General features: G+C 36.0%; 1 protein-coding gene across 4 annotated transcripts in view; it reads right to left on the bottom strand.

Annotated features, from left to right (window-relative positions):
- The window catches only part of AFTPH (aftiphilin), a 63,029-nt gene that overhangs the window by 27,584 nt on the left and 14,735 nt on the right, over positions 1–20,710 (bottom strand). For all 4 annotated transcript variants that reach the window (XM_061211194.1, XM_061211195.1, XM_061211196.1 and 1 more), the window contains exon 2: positions 7,144–9,110. In XM_061211194.1, coding sequence (XP_061067177.1) covers positions 7,144–9,078 — 1,935 coding nt within the window. In that variant the 5' untranslated portion in view covers positions 9,079–9,110. The remainder of the gene's footprint in view (positions 1–7,143; positions 9,111–20,710) is intronic.

The raw sequence follows: 20,710 nt of genomic DNA, 5'->3' as shown, positions 1-20,710 counted from the left end.
AACCACACATGAGGTGTGTTAAGATGCTTTACTTCCCAAGAAGCACAATAAAGTTCAAAGATATGATGGAACATAGCCCAAGTAACATGGTAAGTAGAAGAGGTACAAGAATATAACTAACATTAACACTCAGAAGAAGAGAAACTAACTTACCACAAGAATAGTTTCTCTTATGACCAAGCAGATAAATTTCTTTCAAAAAAACAGATTTCTCAAAACACTGTAATCAGACACTCAATTTTAAAAAACTCATAAAATTTGAGCATGAGATAAAAGGTAAAGGTTGGGACTTCCCTGGTGGCGCAGTGGTTAAGAATCCGCCTGCCAACGCAGGAGACACAAGTTCAATCCCTGGTCCGGGAAGATCCCACATGCCACAGAGCAACTAAGCCCGTGCGCCACAACTACTGAGCCTGTGCTCTAGAGCCTGGGAGCCACAACTACTGAGCTGGCGCACCACAACTACTGAAGCCCGTGCGCCCTAGAGCCTGCGTGCTGCAACTACTGAAGCCCACGCGCCTAGAGCCTGTGCTCTGCAACGAGAAGCCAGCACAATGAGAAGCCCACGCTCACCGCAACTAGAGAAAGCCCGCGTGCAGCAACGAAGACCCAACGCAGCCAAAAAAAAAGGTAAAGGTTGATACTGGTAAAGGTTTTGGGTTTTTTTGTTTCTTGAAGATTATTAAATAATTTTAGTTGTTTTAAAATATATTCAATTTTTTCCTCAACATTGTCAGCCAAGGTAGTTTAACACATGCAACAGCCTTAAAGTCAGTAAAGTGAAATATTATTTAAACTTCGATTTATTCTACTGTGCATAAGCAAATTATTCATCTAACACTACTATTCATAGTTTCCAACAAAGCAAATAGTAAATTTTTACTAAAGAGCCAGTGCTGCACTCTAAATTAATGTGAGGGTAACAAAATAAGTACACACCCACTTAGCATATTAAATATTTAGCTGAGGTTACAACAGTAACTAAATAGCAAACTAAATAAGATAATATTCACTCCAGTTACTTGAATTTCAAATGCCTTCAACTTCAAAGTCAAAGAGGAAAAAGAGTCATCAGTTCTCCCTTGAATTTGGAATTAGGAAACTGGTGATTCAGCCATGTCTGTCAATTCAAACACATATCAAATTCTAAACCTGCAAACAGCAGCACATCTGGCCATTAAACATTTTAAGAACAGGGGGCTCTGATAAATGCAGGGTTGAAAGGCAAATGCTTTTCTAGACAGGTACCAGACTCCCTTTTTATTTTCTCTATCGTTTCCAGCACTAGGAAGCCAAAGGAGAAGGTCTGCTACTTGCAGACAAGCACACTTGTGCTCAGAAGAGTTCCTACCTGTCAAAACTATTCTGAGAAGGGAAACTAGCCAGAAGCAGCACTTTTGCTCTCAAACTAGTCTGACAGGTGAGTATATAGCTGAACTAGGGGTACTCCCACACAAATTCTCATTTATCTCCCTATTACTTTTTGCTATTCACCAAAAAATCCAGTTGGCAACACTATTTCTTGCACCTTTGAAGACCATTTTCTAAGAAGTGCATTTCTGAGATTATTCAGTAACAGCTAACATTTATTGAGCACTAGTTATGTGCAAGACACTGCGCTAAGCACCTTTAATATGCACAATTTCATTTTATCTTCATAATGAGAGTTTTGAAGTAAGTACTATTATTATCCTCTAAATCTCAGGTTCAGAGAAGTGGCTAATGCAAGTCAGTGCTGAAAGCTGGATCTGAATCTAGCAGTGTGACTCCAGAGCCTTGATTTTTAGGTACTATACTATAACCAGGGCCAACTTATGCAGTAGGCACAGGGCCTAGGGTCCACAATAATTTTAGGGGTTCATGAAAACGTTTTAATAGTTAATATTAACATACTCAACCTTATACCAAGTTATAAAATAGAATTTTAAATATCTTTTATGGGGAAGGGGCTCACAAAAGTCATATGTGGTCTTAGCTATACTACTCTCCAAAGGTACACTGGCTATTATAGGATTTCTCTCTTTCCCAATGTTCTCATTTCTCATATATTTGTTTTCCTATCAGGGTCCTTTACTACCTTGAATCCCTCTATATTTTATTTTTTTCAACCCATACAGTGTTTCTGGAAAAGCAAAAACGATTACCCAATGTTTTAATTCATCAATGAGGGCAAAGCACTATGCATGAATTCACTTATACTCATTCCCAGTTCTGTCCTGTCTCCATGTCTGGGTTTGGAGGAAGAAAACCCTTTCATTTTATACACTGGTGTAAATAAGTCATATTATCTAATGCAGAGCTTCTCAACTGACGTGGCTCAGTTACAAACAGGTTACAGGTCTTCCAAAAATCCTGAAAGTTATATATGGATATTTGGTGTTCCCTCTTGTGACAGTTAATTTTATGCATCAACTTGACAGGGCCAAGGGGTGCCCAGACATTTGGTCAAACATTATTTTAGATATGTCTGTGAGGTTGTTGCTGGATGAGATTAATACTTGAATTAGTAGACTAAGTAAAGCAGATTGTCTTCCTTAGTATGGATGGGCCTCATTCAATCAATTGAAGACAGTTTGCGGACTACAGATCTTAGGACTTCGTGATCATCTCCATAACTGCACGAGCCAATTCCTTATAATACATCAGTCTGTCTGTCTGTCTCTCCATGCATGCATGCATGCATGGTTCTACTTCTCTGGAGAACCATGATTAATACAACTCTATTTTGTAAATGACTACAGTGGAGTATAAAAAGATTGTGTATTGAAATTCTCATTCAGTTTTCCAAAGGAGTGTATAAGACAGCACCGAGGATCCTAGACTATGGTTCTGAGGCCACTCAAAGGCATATCCCCTTTAAAGTATCTTGATTTTAAGATAATTTCTAAAATTCCTTCAACATATTTCTAGTTAGTTTTCCCTTCTTCCTTACAAACAGTAGTTGATTAATGTCAATAGTTTTAATATTGATAGCATTAGGTCTTGTTCTTAAGTGGAAGTTTAGAAGAAACATAAAATCCACTGGGCAATTTAATCTTCCATTTAAGAGGATATCTTATGCCTTACCACCATTAAATATTAAGTAAGATATCAAGTACAATCTACAACTGTATACTTATCAATCCCTAGTTTCAAGCTACGTAAGAAGAGTAACCAATTGTAGTACTCACTATGCTCTAAAAAGATGGTTTGCCCCTTCTGCACAGTTTCTGGATAAATCTAATAAAGTATTTCTATCTATTTTGGAATTAAATACAGAATTTCAAATTTTCTGAGGGAAAAATAACAAAAGGAATTGCTGTCCAAATACTTCAAGCAAGCAAAGAGCTATACAGCCAAAATCTCAATTTCTTTCTTTCTTTTTTTTTAAAATTGAGATATAATTGACATACTATATTAGTTTCATACGTACAACATAAGGGTTCAATATATGTATATATTGCAAAATGGTCACCATAGTTATAAATTTTTCTTTTCTCGTATGAGAACTTTTAACAACTACTCTCTTAGCAACTTTCAAACATACAATGCAGTATTATTAACAATAGTCACCATGCTGTACATTGTACCTCCAGGACTTATTTATTTTATGACCGGAAGGCTGTACCTTTTGACCATTTAATTTCTTTATTTTGTTGATTACTTATGTTTTCAGTCATAAGTTCAAGTGTTCACCCACATTAAGGAAAACCTGCACAAATCTTAGGCAGGTGATTAAATAAATGAAGGTGAAAATGTAGTTACACTCAGTTTGAGAAGGCTGACTTTCTGGTGAGCAAACCAATAACTTAATCTCAAAATAACATAAGCCAAAGTATTAGTGATTCTCTTCTTTTTCCTTTTTGTGATACTCAATTTTTAAAGCTCTCAAGATAAATCTTCTAATAACATTTTCCCAGTAGCATTATCAATTAGATGGCTAATAAAAGAAAATGACTCATAGCTTCCTTTTCTATAGCCAGTTAGTATAAAGAGATTACTTACCAATTACCTAAATTCTCAAATAACACCCAGAGCAATATTTTGAAAATTTTACAAAAGCTCAGAGTTTAATGCAGTGCTCATGACATTATCTCCTTTACCTGATACCTAAGAAAAGGCATCTCGGCTATTTCAATCAAGGTTCCTTTCTGGAACATTAACAGGTTAAAAAAAACCCAAAAAACAAAAAACTGTTAAAACAATACATATAATGGTCTTTTGGAAAAAGAACTGCTTTCAAAGTAAGGAGATTTTTGTTTTTTGTTACTGTCATTTTATTTTGTTTTAAATCTTAGCCCCAAAAGTGAAGAATAATTTTGACCTTTTTCCAATTTCTACAATAGAGATACCACTAACTTGCTTTTCTCTACAATTTATAAGAATGTTAACAGGAGAATGAAATAAACTGAACTCTGCGTTCTCAGAAAAAAGTATTCACTGAAGGGGAAGAATATTTCTCAATAAATAGTCATTATGGCTTTTACATCAAGGCCTGAACCCTCTGAGGCTTGCTGGACTCACCATCTGAGAATTGGCTTGACTAAAAACATTTTATAAGTTTCAAAGATTTCTACTTGGTTGACTTTTCCCTAAGTAACAAATTATTGCAATAAAGTTGCAATAATTGATTGTCTCTTGACCCACGGAAGATATATTTTATTAAAATGTTAAGATATCCTTTTGGTAGGCTGAAAAAAGGAAAGTACTAAAAAAACAGGGACCTGGACAATGTCACATATATAGCAAAAAAGTCAAAGAAATTTGAAATGACAACTATACCATTTGTCTGACTTCACAAAGAACTGTTCCCCATGTTTGCTTAATTGAATTAACTGAGCTCTGAATTCTAAAAGACTCTCACAACATTCTGTCAAAACACAATTTGAGGGCACTCTGTTCAAGACAGAATTGTTGTATCCAGGTAAGATTCAACAGGGATAAATCATTTTATGATTAAAAAATCTAACTTTTAGTGTCATTAATATGTGAGGATTTCTGTGCTGTCCCCAAAATGGTGGCAACTAGGAGAAACATTTTAAGAAAAATATTAATAAATCTAATCCTCTCCTAGAGAACTAGATTAATGTGCATTTCCAGCAGATTCTGGAAAAGGAAGAAACTACAGGTCACAACCCTCCTTTACAACAGAAGGATAAGAATGGAAGTCACTTTCCAACTCAGTCACTTTCCATTTCCCCACCTCAATTTCCTTCCAAACTTCTCTTCTAGCCCCCCTTCCAGCAGTTTCTCCTTTCCAACATGCATCTCCAAGTTCTGCTCATTTTGCATAGCCATTCAGCGAAAAGAAAAGCCTGAGGACTGAACCAGACAAATCTCAGGCAGTCAATGCATCTTGACACATCCATAGAGCTTTTGTTTTATTTTTACAAAATAGAATCATACTACAAGATTCTTATTTTTCAATAGATTTTTTTCACTCATTTTAACGTTTACTGTCATTTTATCTTCACAAAAGTCCTTTGCAACAGATATCACCTCCTTTTTTACAGACAACTGAGTTCAGAAGTAACTTGTCCAAAATCATAACACTTATATGACTCTGAGTCAAGATTCAAACTCAGATCTGTAAGATTCCATAAAGCCCTTGTACTTTATTTCCTCCTATATCATCAGATTACACATAAATAACTTCAATCAACTTATATGATGCAAAAAATTCCTTTCTGAAGTGGTCATACTTTAAAAAATACATTATATGATGATGTTAAAAGTTCTAAGGCTATAAATTAGATTATCCAATACTAGTGTCACCCTATACTCTAATAAGATGAAACTAAACAGGGAAAGGATTAGGTCAAAAACCAAGAGTCTTCACTTTGCATTATATAATTAATTCATTCCTTGTTTAAAATTGTAAGCTTCTGCCTCAATAATGAATTACTCAACAGGAATAATACACATTAGCCAAACCATGTAATAACTGAATTAGCAAATTAAGCTATTCAGACACTCAATGTCAAATGAAAAGTGATTAGCTGTGCACTCCAACTGGTGGTACCACAATTTCTACAATATCTTAATGTATCAGCGATATCAAAGCAATGATGTATAACCATTTTAATTAACAGACTCTGGAAATATTTCCAATTGAAAATGGTTTGCTTAGCAAAAGATAATTGGAGAAGCAAAGTTTATAGATTCTGATTTTATTCTCAGTATTTTTAAAATAGGCCTGTGGACCAAATGTTACATATATCAATAAAAAGCAGTGATATTCAAGGGAGTGCTCTCTTCCATACCCCTGGTTAAATTTAGCACAGGGTACAACTCAGGACTGGGGAACAATCTGGATATCAAACTGTACCTCCAGGGGCTACTTTAGGTCAAAATAAATCTTAATGAATCTTCTCTGAAAGAATCTGGACCAGAAAAGGATAAAGTACAGGGGCTAAGGGGTAAAAATATTCCTGACAATCCTACTTCCTAAGAGTAAACATAAATATACATTTGCAAGAAATTATAAGCAAATAAATAGTCACAGTACGGCTAAGTCAACTACGGCTGTTGCATGTTCTAGCTCTAACCCTTAATCCATCTGACACCCTCACCTCAGGCCTTTTATTAGCTGTTAAATTATGAGGCCCATATCTGCTTTTTTCAAATTCTTTTTCTATCCTTCAAGTCCCTATAGCCTTCAGCACAGATTGAGGTTTCAAACTCTGCTTGCTCTTTTTTGTAATCAAAACTAGGTCTTTGATAGACAAAATTAAGAGACATTATTTTCTGAAGCTTAAAAAATCTTCTAAATCTCAGTTTAACTTTCTTTTAAAATCACTATAAAGGTAAAAACTGAAGGATTTGCTGGAATAGTTCACTAACTAATGAATTTTTACATAAGTGGTATTTATATTTATCAAAAAACCAAGTTGATGATTATTATGATTATTTAATATTTCTGTAAATATTAAAGAAACCCACTGAGATAAAGAAAAATCTTACCAAGCATTATTATAAGAATGTCTCTTTAACATTAACCAAATGATTGTGAAACATGTAACTAATCTACAAATCTGGCAAGCATTGTGTATCATAAAGAGATGCCTTTAACAGGTACCCAATTAAAAAACACTTTTTGAAAAGCTGAATTAGAAACCTCCACAGCAATTAATGTCATACAAAATAGAGAAAATGAGTAAATACCTGAGCTGAAGTGGCTGTTTCCTGTAAATGACCACCAGCAACTGCTCCTTTGGAAGCTGCTAAAGGGACACTGTGCGTTTTGGGGGTTCCTGGAGTATCAATCTTCTCATCTGTCCTATGTGACTGCCAGGCTTCCTTCCGATGATGAGATTCAGTAGCTTGCTGGTCTCCAAAAGCAGCCCAAGAGCAGCTATCTTTCTGTCCATCCTCAAAAGCATTCCAGTCTACAACCTGGCTAGGACCAGCTGAACTGAAGTCCGCAAAATCATCAGAGTCCTGAAAATCACTGCAGTCATCTTGAATGTTTGGCACAGAATCAAAATCTCCAAACTCACCTTCTTGCCCAATTTCCAGTTCTGAAACAGGTTCAGTGCCTGTCCCAGTAGATTTTCTTGCCAAATTGCATCCCTCTGATAAACTATCAGAAGTCTGTTTTAGAACTGACTCATTAAATATAATTTCCTCTGGGCAAGAGAGAGCATTTGATTCCCCAAATTCTCCAAAGTCATCACCTGGTTCACTAAAATGTGGAAAGTGCTCTGAAGACTCTTCAAAAGTGACATCACTCATTGAATCTTGTGTACCAGTAACAAAAGGTGGAGTCGTGCCACTGGCTGTGCCAAAGTCACCAAAATCATCCTCATTGGTATCGTTGCAAGTCACAAAGTCATTACTACTATCACCAGTTTTTACACTTATAGAATCATCCAAAACATTTTCTTCTGTAGGATCAATGCTGAGGCTTCGGGAATCAGTAAACTTTCTACTTTCTTCTCTGGAAGAACCAACTTCATCATCAGCATCATAAGTTTTAGTAGAGTCCACGCATAGGTCACCACATTTAGAAGTAAATAAATCAAGTTTTTCCTCAGTTTTACATTGTTCTCTCCTACTGGCTTCTGAATTTTCAGCTGAGTCTACCAAACTCCAAGCCTTTGACTGAACACTTGAATTTAAAAATTCATCCTGTTGCAATGTTGGAAGGCTTTGTTTTTCACTGGTGAAAGCTCCATTACTCACCATGCTTATTTCTGAAACACAAACCTGATCCTCTCCAGCAGTGTCTCCTTTATCGTCAATGCTTCCATCCAAGGACACTTCTTTTACAGCATTCAGTTCATTGACTCTATTAATTTTATTGTTTTCCTGAATGGTAAGTGCTTCCCTATCATTTAAAACTGCACATCCTATTTCTTCTAGTTGTATCCTTTCTTTTTTGGAAAATGTGGCAAAATCTGCAAATTCTTCCGCAGGACTAGGTGCAGAGTCTAAATTATACTCAGTACTGTGAGTGCTAAGAGGCTTTCGTCCTTTTGAATCAGCTACAGTGTCCAGATCATCTGTTCCCTGAGGATTTACAGTTTCCAATACTGCAAACCCATTTGTTAGAATCTCCAGACAAGGAGGCTTTTCACCATTGCAGCTCTCTAACTGCTTGTTTTGATGAACAACATTCATATCAGTTCTAAAATCTCCTGGAGAGAAACTTTCAGGTGTTCCAACATTCTGTCTCTGTTCCACTATTTTATTTAAATCTCTTGGACTTTCTATGCCATCAATGGAAGTATCTAAAATTTTAGATGAAATTATTTCTTTGCTGGTGGTAGAAAGTAAAATATCAGACTGTCCTTTCACAGAAGAAGAAAGTTCAGCAGTGATGTCCTTATCATTATTACCATTTTTAATGGACTTAAAGCTTGTAAGGCTATCTACATTTTCTGAGAAATCATGAATTGGCATAAAATGGTTTGAAGGTACAAACTCTTCCTTGGGATGAGTATAATCTGGTGTATCAAAATCAACAAACCCTACACCAGAAGGGCTAACTTCGGAAAACCCACCAAATTCCCCAAATTCATCATCATCATCATCCTCAGCTCCATTGTCTAGTGGTGGTGGGGATGAAGAGTACATTCGAATGATGTCTGGCTCCATTGTTCAATTGCTTTCAAATAATTAATTTACACCTGAAAAAAAAAGATTTTTTTTAGGGAACTGATTACATAGAACAAAGTCTTTCAAAATTCTCTCGAAGAAACTTCAAAGCTATGCAAATTTACAGTGCTCTGTTTTTTATCTTTTAACTATTTTTATCTTAGATGAGATTACACAGCTATAATATAATGGCAAAAAAAAAAAAAAACAAAAAAGAAAAAAAACACTCTCTTCTAGTGTATGTTTCCACGGGCATTGGTAGTACATTACTGAATCTGGGGATTCCAGAAAATTTCAAATAAACACTTACAAAAGTCTCTCTTGGGGCACTTGCTTGTTCTCTTAAGCTCTCTTTCCAGTTCATTGGGGACTTAGGGCTTGCCTTATGGATTTGTATGAGTTCTTTATAAATAAAAGACATGAAAATTTTATCTCTAAAAATGGCTACGAATATTGATATTTTCCTCACTTTACTTTTCAATGTTTATTTCTGACCCAAGTTAATTTTTTTTTGTTTTAATAGACTTTATTTTTTTAGGTAAGTTTTAGGTTCACAGCAAAATTGAGCAGCAGGTACAGAGATTTCTCATATATCTCCTACCCCCATTCATGCATAGCCTCCTCTATTATGAACATCTTCCACCAGAGTGGTATATTTGTTACAACTGATGAACCTACATTGACACATCATTATTACCCAAAGTCCATAGTTCATATTAGGGTTCATTGTTGGTGCTGTACATTCTATGAGTTTGGACAAATGCATAAAGACGTGTCCACCATTACAGTATCACACAAAATAATTTTACTGCCCTAAAAATCCTGTGTTCCACCTATTCTATTCATCCCTCCCTCTCCCCTGCCCTGGCAACCACTGGTCTTCTTACTGTCTCCATAGTTTTGCTTTTTCCAGAATGTCGTATAATTGGAATCACAGAGTATGTAGCCTGTACACACTGCATGACTGGCTTCTTTCACTGAGTACTATGTATTTAAGGTTCTTCCTCCATGTCTTTTCATGGCTCGATAGCTCTTTTTTCTTTTTTCTTTTTAGGTACTGAATAATGTTCCATTGTCTGGATGTACCATAGTTTACTTAATTTTTTATAACTTTCAATTTTGAAATTGCTTAGGACTCACAAGAAGTTGAAAAAATAGTACAGAGAGTTCTCATGTATACTCCCACCCAGTTTCCCTCAATAAGAATATGGTAAACAACAATAGTACATGATCAAACCCTGAAACTGACATCAGTACAACCTATTAACTCAGCCACAGACCTTGTTTAGATTTCACTTTTTTTCTTTGTGTGTCTGTATAGCTTTATGAAATTGATCATATGTGCAGATTAGATTTCAGTAACTGTCACTATAATTGAGGATTAGAACTGTTGCAAAAATAGTTCAATAATACTCATCAATATAAAGAAAGTCCCTTGTGTTATCCCTTAACAGTCATGCCCTTCCCTAAACCCTAACTGCTGGCAACCACTGATCTATTCTCCATCATTATAATTATGCTATGTCAAGAGTGTTATCTGAATGGAATCATATAATATGTAACCCTTTGAAGTTGGCTTTTTCACTCAGCTTAATGCCCTCAAGATCCATCCATGTTGTTGCATGTGTCCACAGTTCATTCCTTTTTATTGCTAAGTACTGTTCCATTATATAGATGTTACCACAGTTTGTTTCTCCATTTACTCCATTCAAGTCATTTGGGTTATTTTCTGTATTTTACAATTACAAATAAAGCTGCTATGTACATTTGTGTACAGATTATCATGTGAACATGAGTTCCTATTTCTTTAAGAAGAATACCCAGGAGTGCAGATGCTGGGTCACATGGTAAGTGTGTGGTTAACTTTATAAGCCAAACTGTTTTCCCAAGTTAATTTTTAAGGGGTCAAATTAATTAATTTTCCATTAGTAATTTTCTTCATTATTTTGCTATCATATAAGCTTAAAATTGAATAAATATTCACTTTTATTTTCTTCTACTTAGAGTTTTTTTTACATTTAATTTTTAATACATCTACAATTTATTTGGCATATGGTCTAAAGCAAGGGTCTAAGTGAATTTTTTTTCTGACTAGCAATTATCATAATCCCATTTATTGAATAATCCTTCCCATGCCCACCAGTTTATGATACCTTCTTTTTCTATACATTTAATTCTTAAATGAAATCTATGTCTGGGTTATTTTGGTCCTCTGTATTAAACAGTCAAAAGTGTCACAAGACAAACTTAACATTAACAGCAAAGGGAAGATTAACATCAAAGTCCTAGAACAAAAACAGCCCATAGATAATGAATTGATACTTACTGCAATTCACAGTTGTCCTTAGACACATAAGGAAAACGTTTACTACAAAATTCAACCAGTTTTGCAAGCTAACAACAACAACAAAAAAACTTTCTTCCGACTCTCAGGATGAAATTTCATAAGATCTTCCAGTTTTACAGAGAAGGTACCTTAGAAACCACATAATTTAATTCAGAGATGAGGAAAATGAGGCCTACTGGTGAGCAACTTTACCAACAGTCATACAGCTGGTTAGCAGAGAATGGCTTCAGAATTTCTAAAAGATCTTTAGGTCAATGACTGGTCAGCTGCTGAGAGAAATAAGCGAGTCATGAGAAAAAAGATTCCATTGTAACATATCTACTTTAAATTGTTTACCTATGAAATCAGCATTATAAAGAAGGAAATAACTGCTTTAGTGCTAAGATACCTTCTTTTCTGCTGATTTAAAGAGAAAAAAAAAAAAACAGTAAAAGATACACATAAACCCTATTTTCTTCCCTTGTCTAGCATCCCCAATACCCCTTTTAATGCTGGCTGTACAGGGTCATTTGACCTCTGACAGTTTCCCTTTAATGATGAAGTTCCTAGTATTTAAAAATACTCTCCAATTGTTAATGAAAGTGTGGAGAAAGGGACACTTGTACACACATACTACTGGTGGGTGCATACATTGTTACAAGGCTTCCAGAAGGCAATTTGGCTATACTAAAAAAAAAAAAAAAGAGTTTTTAAAGTAAAACAAAATGCTCCAAAGGGATTACTTAAGCAAATTATGCTACATAGGATACTATGTACTCATTAATATCATAATTCCTTTTTTTTTAAATTTAAAAGCATTCATAATGATGGGAACATGTCAAAAGGACACAAAAACCAGCTTGAAGGGGTTACTGCTGTTTAAATCAGGGACAAATTGAGCATCAAAATAAAGATGATGATGGATTATAATTCACTGAATAAAATAATAAACTATCAGTCCTCATGGATATAAACATATAAGTGAATAAACTGAAAGTCAGATGAGGAACAAGGTACTGCATAGTTTCAAAATATCCCTACAACATACTTAATTACAAAGGGAACAAGTGTAACTTTACCGTGGTGAAGCCTGACACTTAAGTGATCAAAGTGAACATCCCTAGTAATGGGAATATCGAAATCATGCATCACCTGACAAGATGCAATGAGGACACAGACTCACTTCTGGAATATTCCTGCCAAAAATACATAGCCTGAATAAATTCATGAGGAAACTTCAGACAAATTCAAATTGAGAGTCTACAAAACAACTGGCCTATAATCTTCAAAAGTATTGATCAATGTCATGAAAGTTATGAAGAAATTGGAAAACTGTTCCAGACTGAAGATGACTAAAGAGAAGTGACAAGTAAATATAACACTTGTTTCTCAACTGGCTCCCCTTTTTATAAAGGTCATTATTGGGATGACCGTTAAACTTGAAGAGCCCAAGAAATAGACAGCAGCAATACACTGATGCTAATTTCTTGATTTTGATGGTAGTATTGTGGTTATATAAGAGAATGTCCTTGGTATACACTCTAAAATATTTGAAAGAGATGGGGCATCAGGTTGGCAACAGTCTCAAACTGTTCTGGAAAAAAATCTTATTTGTACCGAACCTGCAACTTATTTATAAGTTTGTGATCACTGCAAAATGAAAAAGATTAAAAGCATTCCAGGAGATTTATGTTTGCATTTAAAATATGCCTATTTTATAAAAAATGTGTTACTTATACAATAATAATGCTTTATTAAAAATTGTCACAAGATAAGCATAACATAAAATTTACCATTTTAACCATTTTTAAGTGTACAGTTCAGTGGCATTAAGTACGTTAACACTGTTGTGCAACCATCACCACCATCAATCTCTAGAACTTTTTTCATCCTCCAAAACAACAAAGTATCTCTGTACTCACTAAACAATAACTCCCCATTCCCCCTCCCCCAGCTCCTGCAACCACCCTTCTACTTTCTGTCTCTATGAATTTGACTACTCTAGGTGCCTCATATAAGTGGAATCATACAGTATTTGTCCTTTTGTGACTGGCTTATTTCACTTAGCATAATGTCCTTAAGGTTCATACACGTTGTAGCATGAGTCAGAATTTCATCCTTTTTAAGGCTGAATATTATTCCATGGTATGTATATACTAACATCTGTCGACAGACGGATAGGTTGCTTCCACCTTTTGGCTATTGTGAATAACGCTGCCATGAACGTGAGTGTACAACATACCTTATTTTAAAAACTTTTTAGTTTGAAATAATAATAGATGAACAGAGTTGCAAAAATAGTGAAGTCTGTACACTCTTCACCCAGTTCCTGCTAATGGTGACATCTCAAATAGCTCTAGTACAATAGCAAAACTGGAAATGTTGGTATTACTATTAAGTAGACTACAGACCTTATTCAGTTTTCACCATTAAAAAAAACCCAAAACACTTGCATTCATCTGTGTTTGTGTATAGTTCAATTTTATCCCACATATAGATCTATGAAACTACCACTATCAAGATACAGAACTGCCCCCACTCCCCTACCTCATTCCTGTCCCTGGGCAACCACTTATCTGTTCTCCATATCCATAGTTTTATCATTTCAAGAATGTTATGTAAATAGAATCATACAGCATGTAACCTTTTGAGGTTGACTTTTTTCACTCACTACAATGCCCTTAAGGTCCAATGTATGGTTATTACGTGCATCGGTAGGCCAATTATTTTTATTGTTGAGTAGTACCCCACTGTACAGATACACCAGTTTGTTCAACCACTGACCAACAGAAGGACATACAGGTTATTTCCTATATTTTACTATTATAAATAGTATATATACTACATTAATAATATATACACTAATAGTATATTTAAATAGTCTTTATAATAAAGATGCTAAGAGCATTTACGTACAGGTTTTTGTGCGAACATAAGTTCTTATTTCTCTGGGATAAATGCCCAAGACTATAATCACTGGGTCCTAAGTTAGTGCATGTTTAGTTTTGTAAAAACTGCCAAACTATTTTCTAGAGTGCTGTATCATTTTATATTCTCATAATACTATATTTTTAAAGAACCATCTGTGATGTTTAAGTAGAATCTGTTCATAGTTAATCTATTGCTTTTTCTAAAACTTTTCATTGTTTGAAAAATATTTTATTATTTCAAGGCTTATTTAAAACTCAGATGTTAAGGCAAATACAAAGATCTGAAATCAGGAACTTTGTAACCAATCCAACAACACAAGTAGTTTTTCTTCCTGTCACACCTTGGCAAGGTACTCTTTTTCTCCTTCTAGGTGCAACAGGCTCTATCAGCCCCCCAGACTACGAACATTTCCACATTCCTCAAACCTGTGTCACCTATTGATGGGAAGAACGTGGGCTGCACATTCCCCTTCAGCAGGTCTTGGCTCTGGCCCAACTCACCCTTCAGAAACCTAAGAGAGAGCCACTGCTCACCAAGTTTCAGCCAAGAATGCCAACCAGCCAGTGTGGAGGAGGCCTGACATTTTCCAGAAAATTCTTCTGTGCCCAGGGCAATTCAGTAAAATTTGTTAACTGAAGTATATTTGTACGTTAACTGAAGTATTATTTGTATAATGAATTTACATATTAAGTCTGACTTAGACAAATCTAACTTTTTTTTTTTTTTAACCACAGGAAAATATGGATTTTAAAGTAGCTATTTCTACTTAACAGAAAAAAGAAAAAAAGATAGATGAGCTACTTTAATACAGTGTCTGGCACACGACAACCTCAATAAATGTTTCTTCATCCTTAATGAACTACTTACTCCACGCACAAGGAGTCCTAATCAATCATCCAATTTCTTTACAACCTGAACAAGCACTTGTGCGTGTGTGTGTGTGTGTGTGTGTGTGTGTGTGTGTGTGTATGTCTGCAGGGAAGGGGGTGTGCTCAACTTGCCATTTTTTTGTCTGCTTATTCCAAGACCTGGTAGAGGAGAGTAAACAAGTAATGGGGACATCCAGGAAAGATTCAAGTCATAGTATACACAAGGCTCTCATGACTGAGTAGTAACAGTAGTCCTAAAGGTAGTCAGAGCAGCCCTGTGCCAGAGTATTAGTCAAGGTGACAGGGGATATAATGAGTGAAGGAGATTCAGTACTAATCTCTCACAAGAAGAGGAGCCACATTTGCTTACGGAGTTCTAGCCTCAAGTCTGAAATAGTCTTAGAAAAAAAAGACGGTGAGTCTCTAGGCTGAAAGCTCTGGGGCTAAGTGGCAAGATGGGCTTGGCAAGGCAGAGGAATGAAGAAGGATTGGTCTATCATCTAAGACTATCTAGCCATTTCAAAATAGTTTCTCAAGAAGGACAAAATTGGAGGATTTAACCTACCAGATACCAAGCCTTGGTTTAAAGCTATATGGCCACATGATAACAAAGATGCCAATGCAGTGTGGGGGGGAAAGAACAGCCTTTTCAACAAATGGTGCTAGATCAACTGGGGGAAAGGTCTTTGACTCTACCTAACATCTTACCCAAAAGCCAGCTCCATACAGATTGTAGGCCTCAATGTGAAAGGTAAAACAATCAACCTTCTAGGAGACAATTTAAGAGAATATTTTCATGACTTTAGGGAAGACAAGACGTTTTAAACAAGTAACAGAAAGCACTACTCATGTAAGAAAAAACTGATAAATTGGACTTAAGATTAAAAACTTCTGTCCATCAAAAGAACAACATTAAGAGAATGAAAAGGCAAGCCAATGCCTGGAAGAAGATATTTGCAATACATGTAATTGTCAAAGAACTCATATCCAGAATATGCAAAAAATTCCTACAAATCAATGTGAGACGACCTAAAAGAAAAATGGCCAAAATATTTAAACAAAAGAGTATTTCACAAAGGTGGATGTCCAAATGGCCAATAAGCATTTGAAAAGTCGTCAGGGAAATGCACATTAAAACCACAACAAGAGGGACTTCCCTGGTGGCACAGTGGTTAAGAATCCACCTGCCAATGCAGGGGACATGGGTTTGAGCCCTGGTCCAGGAAGATCCCACATGCCACGGAGCAACTAAGCCCATGTGCCACAACTACTGAGCCTGCACACTAGAGCCCATGAGCTGCAACTACTGAGCCCACATGCCACAACTACTGAAGCCCGCGCGCCCTAGAGCCCGCACGCTGCAACTACTGAGCCTACACACTGCAACTACTGAAGCCTGTGCACCCTAGGGGCCGTGTGTCGCAACTACTGAAGCCCGCACGCCTAGAGCCCATGCTCTGCAACGAGAGAAGCCACCACAATGAGAAGCCTGTGCACCGCAATGAAGAGTAACCCCCCGCTCGCCACAACTAGAGAAAGCCTGCATGCAGCAATGAAGACCCAATGCAGCCAAAATAAAGAAACAAACAAAAAAAACACACCACAAAACACAACTACACACCCACCAGAATGGCTAAAATTAGAACAATTTAAACTATAGCCACGGATGGCAAAGATGTGGAGCAATTGGGATTCTCTTTGGAAGTATCTACTAAAACTATACCAGGTTTATACCCCTAATATATATATATGCACTAAAAGACACGCACAAGACTCTTCATGACAACTTTATTCTTAACTGAAAATAACCCAAATGTCCATCAACAGGAGAATGGTTAAGATAAACCATGGTATAGACAAACACGGCAATGAAAAGAACTATTACTATATGCAACAACATGGATGACTATCACAGACATAATGTATAAAAGAAACCAGATAAATACGCACAAAATACACATTGTATAAGTCCATTTCTATGAACTTCAAAACAGGCAAAACTAATCTATGGTGGTAATTCAGAATAGTGGTTATTTATAGGGAGGGGGTAGAGTATTGACTGGAAGGGGGCATAAAAGAGCCTGTTGGATGCTAATAGAGATAATGTTATTATCTCTTGACCTGGGTAGTAGTTACACAGGAACATACTTTTGTAAAAATTCACCCCATTGTACAGTTAAGGTTTGTGTGCTTTGCTGTGTGTATGCTATACGTCAAAAAGTGTTTCTCAGAAAATCAACATACTTAGATTAACAGCAGCTATGTTACAAGTGAATGAATATATGATCAGAGTTTAAAATATACCATTCTATTAAAAAAAAGTTGTGCTTGTTTAACCTTGCCTTATTCTGGGATTTAAGGCTATATGTGTATGCCTCAAGAGGTAGTATGGTATGGGGGAAAGATGTTGGATCTGGAGTTAGACAGATCCTAGGTTCAGATTCTGGTTTCCCCGTTTACTAACTATGTGAGTTTGCCCTCTCTGAGCTTCAGTTTCCTATCTATAAAAAGGGGCTAGCAGTCCCTACCTTTCAATGCTGTTATGAGTATTAAAGATAACAGACCTTAAGTACCTGGCACATTCTGTGCACTCAGTAAGTTATAAACTATCATCACATTTGAACTTGCACCAAGTCTGTGGCTCAAATCATAGTCTGCCCTTAACAAAATCTAAGCCAACATTTGCTTAGTTAGCACAAACATTCACATGACTCTGCATATACTTTTATAAGTCACTGAAAGAATAAATCATTAAAGAAAACTATTACTAACCACATTAAAGATACACGAAGTTGACTTTACTTCTAATTTCTATAACCAATCCCTAGAAAATAGGAAACAATGCCCAAGGTTAAAGGACTGAGACCGTATCCTCTGAACCAACTCAAAGGACCAATAGTAGTCTGTTAAAAGATGGAGGTTTTGAAGTGGAACAGGCCAAGGCAACCCAGAAGTTCTCACCAGTAGTACCTTGAATTATATGGCTATAGATACTTTCAAGTTAGAGGAACAACCACAAGAAGAAAAGCTTCTAAGAAGGTGCCTGGTTGGATTAGGATTCCACATACTCCTCTAAGAGAGAGTTAATCCTCGACCAACCCTCTACCCTCCATCATCCACACAAAGTGTTAACTACCCCAAAGATCCTTGGGCTCACATTTGGTGATAGTGGTGGGGTCTCTAAGAGGCCCTCTAGGAATCTCCCAGAATCAAACATTGAGAGTTCCTTCCAGAGAAGCTAAAAATCCACCAGAGAGAAATTCCCATCTTTTACAGGACATCAGCCCAGCTTTATCAACTTGTACATCAACTTTCAAGGCCAGATAGTACTTCTAGATGATACAATCCAGCTTTACCAAGGACCCTTCGCTCCAAACTTATTTTTACAGGGACTGGGACAGAAGTGGGTGGTGGTGGTGAAGAACACAAGCAGAAAGGTTAGCGGTAAGAAAAGGGAAAAGAAAGACAAACAATTGTATCTGAAGTTATGCTACTGACTTAAGTAGTACAAACCACACGAACAAGCCTTATTTAATGAAACACACACACAGACACACACATACACAAAATCACTACCTTTTTACCACAATATGTTTGAGGTTTATAATTAATCATTTGTTAAATCATTTGGGTGAGTGAAAAACAATTTGTATTTTCTTTAGAAAAATGAATGAAAATATTACATAAGCAATTAACAACATCAATTTACATTACAAATGTTGCCTGCTATTGCAGTAGTTCAAATTATTCAAATCTTTACTGTAATATCCTCATGGGAGTTTTAAGATACTATCACTATCAAAATGCACTGTAAATGAATCCGCCCTGCCCATATTCCTGCTTAAGAGTCGTCTTGTCATAAAGAAACAAAAGGAAAAGCCTTTCTTCTGAGCCATATGAAGATTTAAATTTAGTTAACTTTTTGGTTTTCAATACATCTAGAGATGACTGGAATATGATGTCACAAAAGTTTTCATGCCTCTAATATTTAGAATCTACGAAAAGGATAATATTTTTTCTCTTTTTGAGTGGTTTGTCCTCAGCATATTAGCTCAATCACGGCTAACAAAACAAAGAGAGCCCCTAAAAATAAAAGCTTTTTAGTAAAGAACTGAGAAAGATGGTGTTGTTTGTTTTTAGGACTATCATCCTCCCATCAACATAGGCTGCAAACTTTAAGACTACTTAATCACACTCCCACAATCTCAAAACTGAGCATTTTTCAGAGATTTCAGAATTCCTTAGAACTTGCCAATTTAAAAACAAAAACCCAAGATACCACTGACATCAACTGTATCAATAATATGCAATATTATTTAAAATACCTTTTAAATAAATAGTATATTCCACATACTTTCATTCTCTGCTTCCATCAATAACAATATTAATATTTGTTGGGCGCTAACTATGTGTCAATACTATGTGAAAAGCACTGATGAATTATCTCATTTATTCCTCACACTATAGTATGAGGTAGGAATGATTATCTTCATTTTACAGATGAAGAAATAAAAGCTTAAAGAGGTTAAATAATCCCTCATGGTAGTATAACTAGTAAGTGGTGAGTCAGTCACAAGCTAATAAAATATTTGAAGAATGTCCTATCGCAGAAATAATTGACAGCAAATATTAGAATTACAAGAATCTTCCCTAAAAGTTTTCTGAAACTTCCACAACAATTTGGAAGGAGAAAAAAAGATGCTTACGAGCTAAGATGAAGAAAGTATAACCAGGCTTTCCTGGTGGTGCAGTGGTTAAGAATCCTCCTGCAATGCAGGGGACACGGGTTCGAACCCGGGTCCGGGAAGATCCCACATGCTGTGGAGCAACGAAGCCCGTGTGCCACAACTACTGAGCCTGCACTCTAGAGCCCGCGAGCCACAACTGCTGAAGCCCACGCCTAGAGCCCGTGCTCCGCAACAAGAGAAGCCACTGCAATGAGAAGCTCGCGCACCACAACGAAGAGTAGCCCCTGCTCTCGGCAACGAAGACCCAATGCAGCCCCCACCTAAAAAAAAAAATGTATAACCAACAAAAATGCCAAGAAGTGAATTTGTTTCAATATTAATGTACATAGTGGTAAAAATGTGGTAAACAATGAAAATAAACAGCAAAATATCTTTATACCTAAGTTGACCACCCTCAAAAGGCCAGACTGCCAAAAGTGACAACCAAATTATCTGTCTTCCCTGGTTTCAATATAAGGATGAGTCACAAAAGTACAAATATACTATATATAAGGTAAATGACAATGTGAGCAGCAACACATATTCACTCTTCAATGAATGTTGCTAAACAGCAATAAAAGTTATTACTTTACAGAAGCTGGTTTTCAAAAATTCCTAAGAAAGAGCTTTTCTTTCATTGTATATTTTAACCTTCTATGCAAATCCATAAGGTACTTTACTTATTTGTACAGTTTCACAGTAAAAATTGAAGATAAATAAAAACATTAGAAACTGTTTTACCTTTAACTTGTAGTATCAACTGACCATATTTGAGAGTT

The sequence above is a fragment of the Eubalaena glacialis genome, chromosome 14 (genome assembly GCF_028564815.1).
Source record: "Eubalaena glacialis isolate mEubGla1 chromosome 14, mEubGla1.1.hap2.+ XY, whole genome shotgun sequence".
NCBI lineage: Eukaryota > Metazoa > Chordata > Mammalia > Artiodactyla > Balaenidae > Eubalaena > Eubalaena glacialis.
The sequence above is the reverse complement of the archived record's forward strand: the minus strand, read 5'-3'. Positions and strand labels throughout refer to the sequence as shown.